This window comes from Myotis nattereri (genome assembly GCF_964212035.1).
Source record: "Myotis nattereri genome assembly, chromosome: 8".
NCBI lineage: Eukaryota > Metazoa > Chordata > Mammalia > Chiroptera > Vespertilionidae > Myotis > Myotis nattereri.
This window is the reverse complement of record NC_138083.1, coordinates 65,575,985-65,593,373: the sequence shown is the minus strand read 5'-3', so window position 1 is coordinate 65,593,373 and position 17,389 is coordinate 65,575,985. Positions and strand designations below refer to the sequence as shown.

The following is a 17,389-nucleotide window of genomic DNA, read 5'->3' as shown; positions in this document are numbered from 1 at the left end:
GAGGCTGAGGGACACCCCTGTGCACGAATTTTGTGCACCAAGCCACTAGTATTATTTAAAAGACTTCGATGTGAGGCAGAACTGAATGAGCACCCTCCATGCACACCCCCGTGTAGCAGATGTACAGGGCCTGCTGACACCTGAGAGTCAGACAGGAGATGGAGAGAAGCCCCATGGTAGTCCAGGACCTACACCAAGCACCATGCAGGTACTGTCTATAGCGGCAGCAGGTACAAGGAAGCACCCTGAGACAGATAAGCAATGTCTCCAAAAAGTCTGCTTGGAAAGCAGGAGAGCACAGCTTAACCCTGCAGTGATCAGATTCACAGCCTGCTAAACAGAAGGTTTTGGTTCTACCCTAAAAGTGTCTGAAGCCAAAGCAACTACAAAGCCCTCACCTTGCTCAACTACAGACTAGCTTTACTCATCTACCCACACTAATAGCCTGTCAAAAGAAGAAGAGTGGCATTTCTGGGCATAAACACTATTTACTGCAGTCTCTACTGTTCTGCACATGATGTCCAGTGCAAATCAAAAATTACAAGGCACATAAGGCTACAGGAAAATAGGACCCATTATCAAGAGAGAAAACAGTCTATTGAACCAAACCCAGAGATGACCCAGATGTTGGAATTACCAGGTAGAGATTTTAGAATAACTATAATAAATATGGAAAAAATGGATAACATATGTAAACAATAGGGAATTTCAGCAGAAAAATGGAAACCATAAAAAAATGCTTAATGCTGCACATTGTTAGAGCTTGGAGTTGCAGCCCCTGGTGGCCCATTGACTTCCAAGTGTAGGTAGTGTGCTACATGAGAGGCAAGACTTGGCAAACACCACAAGGGTCTCTGGCCCAATGAGTGGAGTTTGATAGTAATTCTTGCTACAAGTGAAAAAAAATGCTTAATGCAAAAATAATCAGTTAAAGTAGAAATTCATGACTCTTCGCAAAGAGCCCACCAGGCTGTCTCCAGAGGGGAAAAAAAATCCTCATTTTACAGATCAGAAGACTGAAACTGACAGGTACCACCATGCCATGAAGCTTCTCACAGTAATGGAAACCACAGAGGAACTGAGAAAACTATCAGTGCCGCTGCCCCACCCCCACCCCCCAGCTCCTTGAAGCATCTATTTCGTCAGAAACCTAAAAAATTAAAATCTCCAGAACTGCACTGCCCAGTCTAGGGGTCAGCAAACTACAACCCACCAGCAGGCTCCAATCTACAGCCTCTTTCAGTATGGCCTCTGAGCTAAGAATGGTCTTTACATTTCTTTAGTACTATAGAAACAACAAAGAACACATGACAGAGACCATATGTGTCTCATAAACCTGAAATATTTACTACCTGGCTCTCTTTACAGAGAAAGTGTGTCAATCCTGACCTAATCTAGAAAAAAACAACAACTCAGCAAGACTTAAGGAAACAAAGAAAGGGCTATTGATATCATGCTCTCTTTTTTTCTAGATTATGCCTTTTACCAGCCCTCTACCAGCTGACAAGTAGATCTCCATAGGGATTCAAGATCTGTCTGTGGCTCAAACTGGAGGAAGCTTATGGACAAAGCCACCAAAGTCCCCAGACCTGAGTCACCAAAGTCCTACTCTCTGCCTGTTCCACACAAGTTAAATTTCTGATGAGTAGTCATATAAACTGCTCTCCTGACTCCAAGATATCATACTGAAAGGTGTTTCTTTGTTGTGCTTTGTTTGATTGTATGAAAAGGTCAGATCTATGAGTTGCTATCCATTCTAGGAAAGGCTAAAATGAGTACTTGCTTCCACCTACTAGTATTTGCAACAGGGTACTGCAATGAGGCCTCAAGGAGCTGACAAAGGACTCTATGCAAAGTCTCTGAATCAAAAATACCTCCTCACATTCTCAGTCACTTGAGATCTGCCATTCCATAACCATCTGCTGTGCATTTACAATTTGCTGAGCATTACAAAGAAGATCAAAGTGATCTCACCTAGAGAGAGGGCACAGATTCTATCTTCGAGGAGCCTATAATCTGAGGAACAAGACTTACAAAGATGTAGGAGGGGAGAATTAAGAATAAAAGGCTATAGCTGTAGTAAAACCAAAATAAATCTTTCATCTCACTCATGATTTCAAAAAACTGCAATTCAAAAACTCTTGAATCTGGTATTTTCTTAAAATTCTGGTTATAGACTTCATAGAGTTAAGGTAGCAGCTTCTCAGATGTCTGAACAATGAAAAGAATGCAATAGATAAAACTCCCTGCAAACTGGAAAGCAAAACAGGACAGCCACTTTTCCTGTGCAAGTCCTGATGGGCACATTCAGGTAGAGAAGCACTCAGTTACTGCCCTGTGTTCAGCATTCAGTAGAAGAGAGGCTCTCTGTTCTTGAGTCTCTTTTGAGGATGAAGAAAACCTTCTCCTAGAGATCCCTGTCACACTTGCAGAATTTCACTCCGGGCCCAGCCCTAAACTGACCTATCTGCCATACCCACCACTCTCCTAGCCTCCAGCCAAATGCCTGGTCTTCTCCCAGCCACTGGCCTTTGCTCCTGCAGTATCCTTCATCTGCAACACCCTTTCTTACTCTTCTTCACTTGGCAAACTTCTCTTCAGTCTTTAAGATCTGCTCACAGGTCACCTCTTCTTACAAGACTTTCCCACCCCACCAGGAAGAGATTAGTGTTGCTGCCTCCTTCCCCCTCTGGATATTGCAACACTCTATGGTCACTTCTGAGAACATGTAAATCTCCTAATGAATAGATCTTCTCAAAGAGAGGGACTGTAGCTTATTTTTCTGTAATAATTTTTTATTTTTCAATTACAGTTGACATGCAATATCATATTAGTTTCAGGTGTACAACATAGTGATTAGACATTATATAACTTACTAAGTGATCATCATGTCAATAAATATAGTACCCATCTGATACCATACACAGTTATTATAAGACTAGAGGCCCAGTGCACAAAATTCATGCACAGGTAGGGTCCCTAGGCCTGGCAGGCAATCAGGGCCAATCGGGGCCTTCTGGCTGCCAGCTGGGGCCTTTCTTTGTTCTACACCTCGCCATGGTAGTCAGCACACATCATAGCAAGCAAGCGAACTCCCAGTCTCCCAGTCGAACTCCCAAGGGGACATTTTGCATATTAGCCTTTTATCCTATATAATAAAGAGGTAATATGCAAATTGACCATCATGCCCTCGTGTAAAATTGCTGCCCCCATTTGGGCACAAGATGGCCACCACAAGATGGTCAACAGGGGAGGGCAGTTGTGGGCAATCGGGCCAGCAGAAAAGGGCAGTTGGGGGCAATTGGGCCAGCAGGAGAGGGAAGTTGGGGGCAATCTGGCCGGTAGGGGAGGGCAGTTGGGGGAAACCAGACCTGCAGAAGATGGCAGTTGGGAGTGACCAGGCCTGCAGGGGAGGGAGGGCAGTTGTGGGGGGACCAGCCCTGCAGGGGATGGCAGTTAGGGGCAACCAAGCCAGCAAGGGAGGGCAGTTAGGAGTGACCAGGCCAGCAGGGGAGGGCAGTTGGGGGCAACCAAGCTGGCAGGGGAGCAGTTAGGCATCGATCAGGCTGGTAGGGGAGTGGTTAGGGGGTGATCAGGCTGGCAGGCAGAAGCAGTGAGGGGCAATCAAGCAGGCAGGCGAGCGATTGGGAGTCAGCAGTCCCGGATTGTGAGAGGGATGTCCAACTGCCCTCTTGGCAGTCAGACATCCCTTGGGGGGTCCCAGATTGGAGAGGGTGCAGGCTGGGCTGAGGGCCATCCCCCTCCCCCGTGCATGAATTTCGTGCACCAGGTCTCTAATAGATAGATAGATGATAGATGATAGATAGATAGATAGATAGATAGATAGATAGATTATGGTAAACTATATTCCCTGTGCTGCACTTTATATCCCCATGACTATTCTGTAACTACCAATTTGTACTACTTAATCCCTTCACCATTTTCATCCATCCCCCCAACCTTCCTCCCATTTAGCAACTGTCAAAATATTCTCTGTATCTATTAGTCTGTTTCTGTTCTGCTTATTCATTTATTTTGTTTTATTAGGTACCACATATAAATAAAATCATATGGCATTTGTCTTCCTCTGTCTGACTTCACTCAACACAATAGCCTCTAGGTCCATCCATGTTGTTGCAGATGGCAAGATTTCATTCTTTTTTTTGGCTGAGTCATATTCCCTTGCATATACATATCACTTCTTTGTTACCCATCCATCTATTGGTTGCTTCTATATCTTGGCAATTGTAAATAATACTGTAATGACACTTAGGTTGCTTCTATATCTTGGCTATTGTAAATAATACTGTAATGAACATATAAATATACTAGAGGCCTGGAGCAAGGATTCGTGCACCGGTGGGGTCCCTTGACCTGGCCTGTGGGGATTGGGCTGAAACTGGCTCTCTGACATCCCCTGAGGGATCCCGGATTGCGAGAGGGCAGTTCTCAGGTGATGCACCCTGGAATCGGGCTCCCTCCTCTCTGGTTCCAGGTGTGTCACCCAAGAACTGCAGCTCCCAAGTCACCGCAGCTCCTGTGTTGAGCGTCTGCCCCCTGGTGGTCAGTGCATGTCATAGCTGCTGGCCGGTCAGCTGGTTGCTTAGGCTTTTATATGTATAGCTGTCTTTTCAACTTAGTGTTTGAGTTTCTTTGCATAAATACCCAGAAGTGATTTTTTTCCCCTCCCAATTTTAACCATCACATGAGGGTAAGGGACCAGCCAACTCCAAGTCTCCTCTCCTCCTACCAGTCTCAATATGGCTTCTTCTTTATATCCTTAGTTGTAAGACTTCTGTTCAGCTAGATTTTAGGAAATCAGGCTATATCTTACTTAATTCCATTTACCAAGAAATTAACCCAATACCTAACATATAACAGGGATACAGAGAAAATTTTATATAAGTTGCTCACCAAAAAAGAAAGGAAATTAAAGTTTTTATTCCCTATCACATATAATGCAATCATGTATACCTAATCATATGTATCAAGACTCTAACAGGCAAGGTTAGAAATTTCATTCTTCCCTAAAGTAAAACCACTGCCAAGCCTGTATTGTTCCATCCACTGGATTTTTAAAGCTCTTCCCATCAGAAAAATCAGCCCAAGAAATCACTTTGTTCTTTCTTATTTCTCTCTGGAATGTTCTGGACTCCAAAACATTGATTGGATACCAACTTCCTCCCCCACCCAATTCAGAGAGAAGCACACCTCACATAGGCTCAATTGATACCCAGGGCCATTGCCCCAATTATAACTGGGCTTTATCAGTCAGCAAGTGGCAAGAATCAGGCATAAACATACTCAAAAACAGTTCATCACTGATGCACTAGATGGGAAATGATAACATTTTTGTTACCAGGAGTGGGTTATACAAATGATTGCCTTTCCTTGTCATTAGTTTTATGAACTTTTCCCAATAATGAGCTGAATCATTCCTTATGTAGAAAGGGATTTAAAAATCAATATTGTAAAAGTCAGAGGCAAAAAGACAGGGCAGAAGTACACATTAAATGTCAAACTGCACTCAGCCAACTCAAAAGGAAATCCTTCAGGCAAGGCTACAGGTTCAAGAATGCAGGGCTTGCAAACACTAGTCAGAGTAGCCACCGAGAACAAGTGGGCAGCCAGCTCATGCCAGGGGCCATGCCTGCTTTGCCTCGGGGTTCAACCTGGCCTCCTCGCAAGGAGGATGTGCTGTGATCCCAGCACCCTTATGTGCTCTGCCTAGTGGGCTCCTTCAATCCTTGCATCTGGAAGACACAGATGAAGAAAGAAAATTCTCTATGCTGCTGGTCAGGTTCTTCTCTCCATCTTTCTCCTCTTACTTAAATCCTTCAAAGTACAGTTTTGAAATGATCTCCACTAAAAGTACATGCTAACCACACCAACCTAAATGGAAGTGATGGTTACAGCTTTGCTCAGGTGAGTACCTCGTGCCCCTATTGATTTGTAGAACAGGGCCTGGGACTAACTTCCCTTCTCCTCTGTTCATACCGAGTATTGAACGTGATTGTCAGCCTTTAAAACTGGGCTCCGCATCTGCTATAACACTGAGCAACAGAAACTAACTGCAGCTAACTGAAGCTAAGGAGAGCTGATGGCAGGTTACCAGCAGATGATCTAATCCTCAAGAAGGTAGGAGGACCAGACAGGAAATCCTCAGGCAAGGCTACAGATTCAAGGGTGCAGGGCTTGTGGACACTAGTCAGAGTAGCCACCGAGAACAAGTGGGCAGCCAGCTCATGCCAGAGGCCATGCCTGTTTTGCCTCGGGGTTCAACCTGGCCTCCTCACAAGGAGGATATGCCACCTCACAGGATGACAGCCTCAGGATGACAGTCCTAGTCAGCCATTCAACAAATAACCCCACTGTGGCCCCCCACCTTGGCCTCCTCATTCACTCAAAACTGAAAGTCCCTGAAGAGAGGATCTGACTGCTGGCCTTGGGCCCTGTGCTCTGATCCTCCCAGTACCCATGACAGGGGGAGAGAAGAGATCTAGCTTCCATAGAGGAAGTCAGACATTAGAATTGCAATCCCTGCAAGATGACACAACATCAAGAAACAGGTAAGTTTCCAAAAGAAAACAGGGCCACTAAATGCATGAAGAAAAGTAGTTACTAAACATCTTCAAAACAAAGGAAGTCACTTGCTTCACTATTCCCTAGGAACTCTGGTTCAGAAGGGCATTAGCCGTCCAGAGATTTTGGGGTGGGACTCAATTAAGGATGTTATCTCCTATCCTGTAAAGTTTCCCTCCATTTAAAAACTACCCACCTGTACTGGAGGTCATTTACGTTGCTTCCCACTTGTACAGGTTCTCTTGCAGGAAGAAGGGCCCAGCTCTCTTCTTTGCAGGTAGAGAAGGGAAGCTGTGAATTCCCGTTCACTATAATTAACACATTCCAGGTGAGAACAGATAGCACACCTGGAAGCTGCAATTTTTCATGCTAGATGACTGTGCTAGGTGGCCAACCAATTGATTAACCCTTCATCTCCAGGACCAGGGTCCTTTTGACTTGGTTTTCAAACTGCCTGCAAAGGGGTGACAACCTGCATGCCCCTCAGACACTAACTGCAAGAGCCTCTAAAACTGTGTTCTCACCCCAGTTTCTCTACATTACATAATTGATTCTTCACCAGGATGCCACGGGATTCTAAAAACACAAGTCAAATCACATCATCCCTATCCTTACGAACTTCTGGGAATCTTCCGCAGTTTCAGAGTCACTGTGAGCTATATCGTGGGTTAACTACTCATAATGTCCAAGGCCTTCTCTAAACTGTCTTCATACCTCACTCACTCCTTCTCCAGAGATATCCACCTATCTCAGCCCAGCTGCTCCCTCAGCCTGGGGGATCCACATTGCTCAAGGCTGAGATCAATGCCATCTCTTCCACCTGCAGTTGACACCACTGCCTCTGCATTCCCAAGCATATTATCTTCACCTTCATTACACACTTAATGTAACCGATTTGGCCTTTTTCAAAGTTTTTGTATAAGTCTGCCTTCCCCACTAGACTGAACATTTCCCAAGGGACAGGACCCTACCTTGTTTGTATTTCTCAGAGAGGGTCTAGTTCAGCCAACATTTCTTAAGTGATTACTGTACACTTTGACCATCTGTGCACTCACAGCAGAATAGACTCCCATCAGTTAAGTGTATTAATAACAACAGCACACATTCATGATCTGCCAGGGAGCACTAAGCCCTGCACAGTTACTTATCACCTCCACTGATACTGTGTGCAAACAGCCTGATCCTCAAACAAGGCTCATGGACACTGGAGGATGTGTTCATGCTAACAAGTAAGGAGCTAGGATTCACACCCAGGCTGCCTACCTCAACAAACTTAACATCTCATTTACTGCATGGCCCAAGACCCAGTCTTCTCCCTTCACACATACCACTGCAGCACTTACACCTGTTAAGTTTCAGATCAGAACCAAGCCATGAAATGATCCAGTCCTTAAACTATAGACCTGAGGTCCCCAGAGACTGAAAACACAGACCAGAGGTAGCAACGCGTATCAGCACCAGAGCAAGGGTTATAAGAACTCAGGTTCCTGGTTCCTAAAAATACACCCTTTCCACAAGGTGACTCAGAGGATAGCCTGGGCCCCGGGCTTCAGACAAATCAGGTCATAGGCCTGACCTCTGCTTCCCTGCATTGTGAGAGCATAAAAGGCCAGCTCAGGAAGATCAGCACTCACCAGCAGGGCTGACTTCTGCTTCTCCTGGTCAAGGCTGTCCTCCCCGCGGTGCAGGGATGCATTCCGGTACTTCGTGGCTGCCTCTTTTTCCCTCATTGCCGCCTGAAACAGCTCATCCTGGACTATAGCCTGCTTCTGTTTATACCTGTGCCAGGAGAGACATGAAAGAAGCAGGTGCAGATATAATGACTTGGCAGAAGGTAGCCAAGAAAAAATTTGTGCACTCACTTCAGCTGACCAGGGAACTGGGATCTGTGGGCCAATGGAACTTAAATCTAACACTAGCCAGAGAGAGTACTGTGAAAGCTCATACCCTCTGACCCCTCAGAAGTCAGGCATCAGTGACAGTGCCCGAGGCAAGGGGATACAGTGACTCTCTCAGCCAGAACAATATGGATTAAGAACAGAAGGAGAGCTGACTACCAAGTGAGGAATCAGGCAGTCATACCCCAAATGATAAATTCTTGGGGCAAGATTTCAATCCCTCGCTAGCCACTCTTTCAAAGTGGATTGGAAGGGTGGAAAACCCACCTTCCCTGCCTCCACTTGAGTGCTTGAAGGTTTTTAGATAGCAGCAGCCCTCTGTTTTGAACATGAAACTCTTCATTCTGAATCTGTCCCTAACCTTTGAACTGTTTATGGGTTTTTTGCCCAGTAAAATAATCCTAAAGAGAGAAAAAAGTTACTAGTACTAAGATGCTGTATTATTTATTATAATGTAAAACATGCAAACAACTGAAATGTCTTTTAACTTGACCTTGATTGTTGGACATCTGCTATAATCACATAATGGTATATTATATCATCATTATAAAATACATTATTTGATTTGTCTATAGGTTGAATCTAAATATTGAGTATCAATAAACTACTTTTAGCAATAAAAATGTTGAAAAAGCAGGTGTAACAAATGGAAAAAAATTATAATGCTAAGTGAAAACAGCAAAATATAAAATTATATATGACTGAAAAAATAAGCCTAAACTAAGGAAAAGAACACATTTGAAAGAAACATTCCAAAATACCAACAGTGGTTGTCTTGAAATGGTGAACCTATGGATCAATTTGTTCATTTTAAATATTTTCTAAGTCTTTCATTAGCATGTATCACTTGATCATTTTTTTTCACTGTTTAAAAGTACCCAAAAAGGGGTTCAAGTTAGTTATTCTTGGAGAGGCCTCTTAGGATTAGTGAGGTAAAATTCTTAGGCTGTCAATCTTAACCCATGACTATGGAACAGACCTGCAAGGCTGACTTACTGAAGGGAAAAAAACAACTGTGATTGACACTTCACCCCTTAAACAAATTCACTTGGTCCTTTATCTGTCCTCAAGGGTGTTAAAGAAGGTGATCAATAACAACTACAGCTAGCATTCATTGAGAACTCTGTGTGCCAGGCACTGTGTGTACTTTTTATACATTAACATATTTAATCATGACAATACTCCATGAAAGGGGTACTGAAATTATGTCCTTCTCAGAGGCCTAGAGAGATGCAATGATTTTCCAGGGTCACATTTCAAGTAAGTGGTAAAATCAGAATGCAAACCTGCACTCCAGGAGGGCCTCTGTGCCTTAACCACTATTCTACAAGCCGCAGGAGGAGAAGCAGGTTCCAGTTCAGAGGTATGGCCAGCTCTCCAGGGTTTGGCCTATGCTGATGGGAAGTGTCACCAGCATCCTAGAGCCAAGTCCATCTCACCAATTACAGCTAGAATTGTAAGGGTCCACCTTCTCCTTCATACCTCTAAAAATATGCCTGCACATGCACACAAGCACAGAAGGCACAGACACTCAACTATTTAGTCCTGGCTTTTTCAAGTGAATTTTTTGAAAACATTAACAATCAATGTCCACATGCCTCATTTGGTGTTTCTTCACCTTTAAACTAGGACCAGTACCACCTATACCATAGGGTTGTCGTACAATCTAAATAAGATAAAGTATGTGAGACAAACCCTAGAGCAGGGGTGGGCAACCCCTGGCACGCGTGCCAAACATGGCACACCAGTAACTTTTGCTGGCACGCAAAACCCTCTCTTATAATCTTCCATTTACAATTTTTTTCTTAATATCGACTTTTTTATTTTTAAGATAAATTCAGTGTAGGTGCATCTTAGATAAATAAATAATTTTACATAACAAGTTATCTTAAAGACCATAGACATGGATTGACGAGAGAGGGGAAGAGCAATTTCTATGCCTCTGCCTTAACTCTCCCTGCCTTCCTAGATCCGACCAGTGTTTAGTTTTCATCCACATACACTTGTGAATCTTTGTTCTCAGTGATGAATTTTGTTAAGTCTCGTAATAGGAGTAGCCTGACGGATGAAAGTAGTAGCTCGTGCATATCTCTGAAGGTCACAAAATATAAACCTGATATAAAATCTCTGTCATCAGTGATGCAGCAGCAAAAGTGCCACTGATAATATCAAACAGAGTCATAAAGTTTTCTGTCGGACTATCAGCGTACATGTATACATTAAAAAATAAATCTATTTTTCATCATCATAAACTGTTTTTGTCGCTCGAATGAATTTTATTATTTCTTCAAGGCTCTTCACATACATACGCCTTAAGAGATATCAAGTAGGCGTAACATGTTGTCAAAAAATTAGGGTTGGCATGCAGAAGAATTTTGAGTCAGAGATTTTGCTGGTTTTGGCACGCACTCACAAAAAGGTTGCCCACCCCTGACCTAGAGCCTTCAGACCAGAGAAAGGTCCCCAGTCAGGAAAGAGTGGTCAGCCAGAGCTCAGAGCCAGCGGTGAGTAGGCACTCACACTCACTTCTTAAGGAGATCCTCCTCCGCCCCCAAGGGCTGCTGGGCACCACCATTCTCCGACTTGGGCAGCTTGGAGTCTGCAAGGGACAAGAAGAAAAGGCCTGTAAGTAGCACCCCCACATAAATGACAGCATAGTAGTCATCTAGGAAATGGGCTTAGGAATGTGCTCCTATAGAAGGGCATGCCCCAGGATGGACACATCCTCGATCCAGCTGTTCTGGAGAGCGATGGCCCAAAGGCCTTCCACTCCCTCCTTCTACACCAGGACCTCTTACTGCACGGGACTGGAAGGAAGCAGAACTATTTGAATGCAGTGTTTCAAATCCATCCCTACTCACTCTACAATTACTTGGAATCTAGGTCATCTATTAAACACAGGCAAGGAACAGATAAGGAATCACTTAATGCTGAAAGGACAGCCTCCAGGGTCTGGGTTTGACATAGAGGAAGGGAGGGGAGAGGAGGTTCCTTAAATCTTGCTTCCTTTAGTACCCCATTCTAAAAATTTCTCATCCTGAATGGCAAGCATCCCCTATTCGTTGTATTTTATATATCATTTAATCTGGATCACCTCTAGAATTATTGGGTTCTTTAAGTTGTTATATTAAGTCTTTCTTTTGATGGCCTTGAACTTGGAGATTTCTGAGCATTTCCAATTCACTCTACTCTCTTCACCACTTGGTGATACTGAAGGTTTTGTTCTCCTCCCCCAGCCTTTATCCTTCTCAAACCATCTCTCAGTCAAATTTTGACACTTTTCTGTGGCCTTGGCCAAATGTCCTACACCTCCATCATAGGTTCCTGAAGCGGCAGTGACTAGGACTGCATTTTAGAAGAATCAGGCTTTGTGAAAGAATATGTGAGGATTTGCTATTTCACTCCCAAGACCTTTTAAAGCATGCTGAACTCACAGACTGAAGCACTCAACCCTTCAGAGAGTAATTTCCAAAAGTAATCATCCTATGATTTGCACTTTCAGACTCCCTACAGAAGGATGGGCACAGCGGTGCTCCAGCCTGCTGGCGCTGGGGGGGGGGGGGGGGGGGCCGGGGGGCACTCCTAAATGCTCCATAGTAACATAACAGGTTCTCAAATGGCCGAAACCGGTTTGGCTCAGTGGATAGAGCGTTGGCCTGCGGACTGAAAGGTCCCAGGTTCGATTCTGGTCAAGGGCATGTACCTGGGTTGCAGGCACATCCCCAGTGGGAGATGTGCAGGAGGCAGCTGATCGATGTTTCTCTCTCATCGATGTTTCTAACTCTCTATCCCTCTCCCTTCCTCTCTGTAAAAAATCAATAAAATATATTTAAAAAAAAAAAAAAAAAACAGGTTCTCAAATGGAAATAGAAAATAGTATACTGCTGACCCGTTCTTTTTTTTTTTAATTTCTTCATTGGTTAAGGTATTACAAATGTGTCCTCATCCCCCCACCAACCCCCAACCTCCCTCCTCCACTCATGTTCTCATCCCCCTGTTGTCCATGTCCATTGGTTTGGCTTATACGCATGCATACAAGTCCTTTGGTTGATCTCTTCCCCTTACCCCCACCCTCCCCTACTTTCCCTCTGGGGATTGATAGTCTGATCGCTGTTTCTCTGTCTTTGGATCTGGCCCTGTTCATCAGTCTATGTAGTTCTCTATATTCCACAAATGAGTGAGATCATGTGGTATTTACCTTTCTCTGACTGGCTAATTTCACTTAGCATAATGCTCTCCAGTCCCATCCATACTGTTGCAAATGGCAAGAGTTCCTTCTTTTTTACAGCAGCATAGTATTCCATTGTGTAGATGTACCACAGTTTTTTAATCCACTCATCTGCTGATGGGCACTTAGGCTGTTTCCAAATCTTAGCTATGGTGAATTGTGCTACTATGAACATAGGGGTGCATATATCCTTTTTGATTGGATTGTTTATCTTCCTATTGTTAAGTTGCATGAGTTCCCTGTAAATGTTGGAGATTAAACCCTTATCGGTGATATCGTTGGCAAATATGTTCTCCCATGCAGTGGGCCTTCTTGTTGTTTTGTTAATGGTTTCCTATGCTGTGCAAAAGCTTTTTATTTTGATGTAGTCCCATTTGTTTATTTTCTCTTTAGTTTCCATTGCCCTAGGAGCAGTATCAGAGAAGAAATTCCTTTGGCATATGTTTGCGATTCGCTGCCTGTGGATTCCTCTAGTATTTTTATGGTTTCCCATCTTACGTTTAAGTCTTTTATCCATTTTGAGTTTATTTTTGTGTATGGTGTGAGTTGGTGATCTAGTTTCATCTTTTTGCATGTATCTGTCCAGTTTTCCCAACACCATTTATTGAAGAGACTGTCTTGACTCCATTGGATGCTCTTGCCTCCTCTGTCAAATATTAATTAGGCATAGTGGTTTGGGTCCATTTCTGGGTTCTCTATTCTATTCCATTGATCTATATGTCTGTTCTTGTGCCAGTACCATGCTGTTTTAAGAACAGTGGCTTTGTAATACAGCTTGATATCTGGTATTGAGATTCTACCTACTTTGTTCTTCTTTCTCTAAAGTCTACTTATTGTACTTCTATGTATCATTGTATTTTTATGGCTTCAATTCTTATATTTAAATCTTGTATTGCCTCTGACATTTATTTTCAGGTATGAGGTAACATAAGGATTTAATTTTAACTTCTTTTTATAACTTATTCTATCACTAAAATAAAAGCAAACACTGACTTTTTAAAGTAAAAATATTTTAAAATTAGCAACTTCAAGACAGTTTATTTATGTTAACTATTCTTCAGCATTCAGAAACTCCAAACTCACACTCATCATTTAAACAGCAAAACACTTTGTTATAACTAAAACCAAATGACAAATGAGCCACAATTCTTGCTTCTTAAACTACTGAAACTTACCAAAACTGAAATAAGTGCTTCTTTTATCATCCAAAGCTGAAATTGATGTGTGCATAATATATTTTAGCAATTTTTGCTTTTTTCATCACTTCTCCCTCTCACCAGTTAAGGCAGTTTATTAAAATGCCCTGGGTTAAGTTAGACTCACTTCAACGAATCAGTCAGCTAGAGAGATCATGGGAGCTAGCCCTTTTAATAAAGGACAGGGGCATCGTATGCAGGTTTTGAAAACCTCACTCAGCCCCTTCACTAACAGAATATTCAAAAAGATCTTGGGATGGGTCCAAAAGGAGGTACTGATTTGCTCTAAAGCTTAGGAAGCCCTGAGACAGACAATACAGAGGCAGAGGTGTTGACAGCCTGGCCGGCACCACAGCCATAAGGATGAAGCCGGAGCTTTCTGGCCAATGTGCGGAGGTCTCCAGGACACCTCCCCTTTCCTTCTACTTTGTACTCCAGAGATAGCAAACCATCGCTAGGTCCCCAAACAGGCCAGGCTGTGCCACCTCTGGGCCTCTGCTGCTCACCATGCCTAAACTGCCTACCTACCACTGCTCTTTCAAAATCCAGTTTAAAAGTCAGCTCCCCTTGGAGCCCCGCCCTAAATTATGAGTCACTCGCTGCTCTGTGCTACCTTAGACTTTAGCCATGCATCTAGTGCTGCAACATCACATGGTACATGTGATCTACAGGGTTATTTGTATATATGGCTTCTTAACTAGAGCTTTGGGTGCCATAAGAGTGGTGTCCCTGTCCACCTGCCACTGTGTCCCAGTATGAAGCACATGTCCTGATCCCTGTTTAGCTTTCAATAAATGCTGAGTGGACAGGCTGTCGTTCCTGCCTTCTATAAACTAATGACCTTATAGGGAGGATTAGCAGAAAAGACAACTCTAATGCAAGGCCACATACAATGCAATGAACAGTTATCCACTGTAAGACAGAGTTTATGCTCTACAGTGCCTTGGCTCCTCCAATCAGTTAAAAAATACACTTCAAGTTATAAGTGATAGCTAAGACCCAATTTCTCATAAGCACGTATTTATTGAATAGAACAGCAATTGCCCCAAGACTTTTTTGGTTGCTAATATCTTTATATTTTTGTCCTTTACACTTGTTTCCTTAAACTTTTTCTTCCTTTGTGTTTGCTGAAAATAGTTATTTAGAGAAAAGCACAAGTTTCCTCATTTGTGATGGGCATAAAAGAGTAGAGAACAAATCAGCTTTGAGCCCTGCATGGGTACAAAAAGAACTCCTAGGAGGTGCAGAGTGGAAGGCCCTCCTGGGAGCACCAGGACCTGTGGGCTAGGTTAGAGTTGCTGAAGATGAGGCCAAAGTCATCAACTCAATTCCCCGAATGGTCCCAATTCACATAAATCTATCATTCTTTGGACCATACCAACACTAATGATTATGCTTCACTTACGAATCCTTAAAAGCAACTTCTTACAGGGGTTGTCAATCCAAGCCCTTCAGCCTTACTTTTTACATACAGAGAAACTGAAATAGTTTGGCCCCCTTCACAGAAGCTCGGACTGACTTGTGCTGCTCTCATTATACCAGACAGCATGTCATGCACGGAAGCCACACTCTCCTCCAAAGCAGCTATCAGAAAGGAGTTGCTGACATCACCCAGAAACACCCGGGGCCACAGTAGCTGTCACATATGTTCTGACAGGAGCATGGTTTTCCATTCCTTCCACACTCTACTCCAGCTTCCCAGAATCACTACAACCTGCCCTACCTTTCTCTGGGCCTTTAGAGGTGTCCAATGTGGAACGTGGAGGAGCAGGAGGCAAAGTCAGCTGGCCCACTTGAGAAGGCTGGCTGGAATCCTTCATGCGATTAACCACATTTTCAGAAAGCTAAGGGAAGAATTGAGGGATGGGAAAAAGTTATATCACAAGAACCTCTAGAATGAAGACTACTCTTTAGCCATACCCCAGACTGACCATTGACACCACTTCCTTAAGACCAACTCCAATAATATAATTCCATTCCAAAACCTCTTGCAATGGCCCAGCACCTACTAGATGAGTGTCAACATCCTGTCTGGTCCCTGCGGGCTCTCTAGCTTCATCTGTTGCTGTTCCCTGCCCGCACCCTGCACTCAATGGAACCTGAGTTCTCACTTTTCTCACCGCCTCTCAATTCATGACACTGCTCCTCTGCCAAGATCCACCAGGACCCCCCCCCACCCCCGGTACACCTCCACCTGCCCAAATCTTACCTTTCCCTTAAGGGCAGCTCAGTGTTCCCTCCTCTGTGAGATCTTCCCTGATAGCACTTAAGTGGAGTAGCATTCTCCCCTTCCTTAACACTCCCATTAGAGCGCATATGTGCCTCTTAGGTACATAGCACACATCCTACCTGCTTCATCCTAATGGTTGTAAATACCTTCAATTATTCACCTCTGTGTACCACCCCACCCCCACCCCCCAGTGCCACACATACTCATTTCACCTTAGTTCCCTGTAATAAAGACTGAATAACCAAAACATTCATTCATTTTAGAGGAAGTGAAATAGGCATGAGGGTGTCATAAAACAGCTTACCGAAATGAAATAGTAGCTAAGGATAAATCAAGAATGAAAACCCTAAGTGTTCACTTCAGTAAATATTTACTAAGTGCCTAATATGTGCAAAGCATCATAAAGCACAGCTGAGGGGAAAATATAAAAATATAAAAATGACAAAAAGTCAGGATCAGTAACTCCACTTCCAGGTATCCAGCCGAGAAAAATGCTCCCACATGTACACAGCAGCATTGAAATAGAAAAAAAGGAAAGAAAACAATATAAATATGCAACAACAGAGAACTGATTAAAGAAATAATGGTGTATACCTTCTAGGAAATAATATGGAACCGTTAGGAAAGAATGAAGTAAGACATGTAACTGTCACAAAAGGATGTATGAGATATACTGGTGATTTTGTGAAGTCATAGAACACTTTGTATATCTCAATTTTATAAAAAGAGATATACAATTATAAAAAAGATAGACATACAATTATATATATGACAATATATGCATACACATATTCACAAATGTGAAAATGCATCTGAACTTTCACATATATGCAGACACACAAATACACGTACCAGTATCTGTTCAGATATGAAAGTCTAAAAGGACACATAAAAAACACAGAGTCCTGCAAGTGGGGGCCGGAGCGGCTGGCGTAGGATTCTCACTTCGGATACTTCTGAGTTTTAATTTTTTAGCATGAACCTTTTTTAACAACTAAAAGAATTAATAATAATGATGATGATAATTGAGTCCCTCTAATATTTAAGATTGATGGAAATCAATAGCTAATTAATAATACAGGACAAGAGAAGACCAAGCCCATACAGCAGTGGAAGAAAATTGAGAATCTATAAATAAACCTATATATGGTCAACTGATTGACAGAGGTGCCATGACAATTTAATGGAAAATGAATAGTCTCTTCAACAAATGGTGCTGGTAAATTAGTGGTTACTTTGGACTTTGAGAAGACTG

At 43.0% G+C, this 17,389-nt stretch overlaps 1 protein-coding gene across 1 annotated transcript in view; it reads right to left on the bottom strand.

Moving 5' to 3' along the window:
- The window catches only part of CHCHD6 (coiled-coil-helix-coiled-coil-helix domain containing 6), a 224,515-nt gene that overhangs the window by 193,263 nt on the left and 13,863 nt on the right, over window positions 1-17,389 (bottom strand). The window contains exons 2-4 of the mRNA XM_081097138.1: window positions 15,628-15,748; window positions 11,007-11,079; window positions 8,217-8,361 (exon numbers count right to left, since the gene is read on the bottom strand). Of these exons, the coding sequence (XP_080953264.1) occupies window positions 8,217-8,361; window positions 11,007-11,079; window positions 15,628-15,748 (339 nt within the window). The remainder of the gene's footprint in view (window positions 1-8,216; window positions 8,362-11,006; window positions 11,080-15,627; window positions 15,749-17,389) is intronic.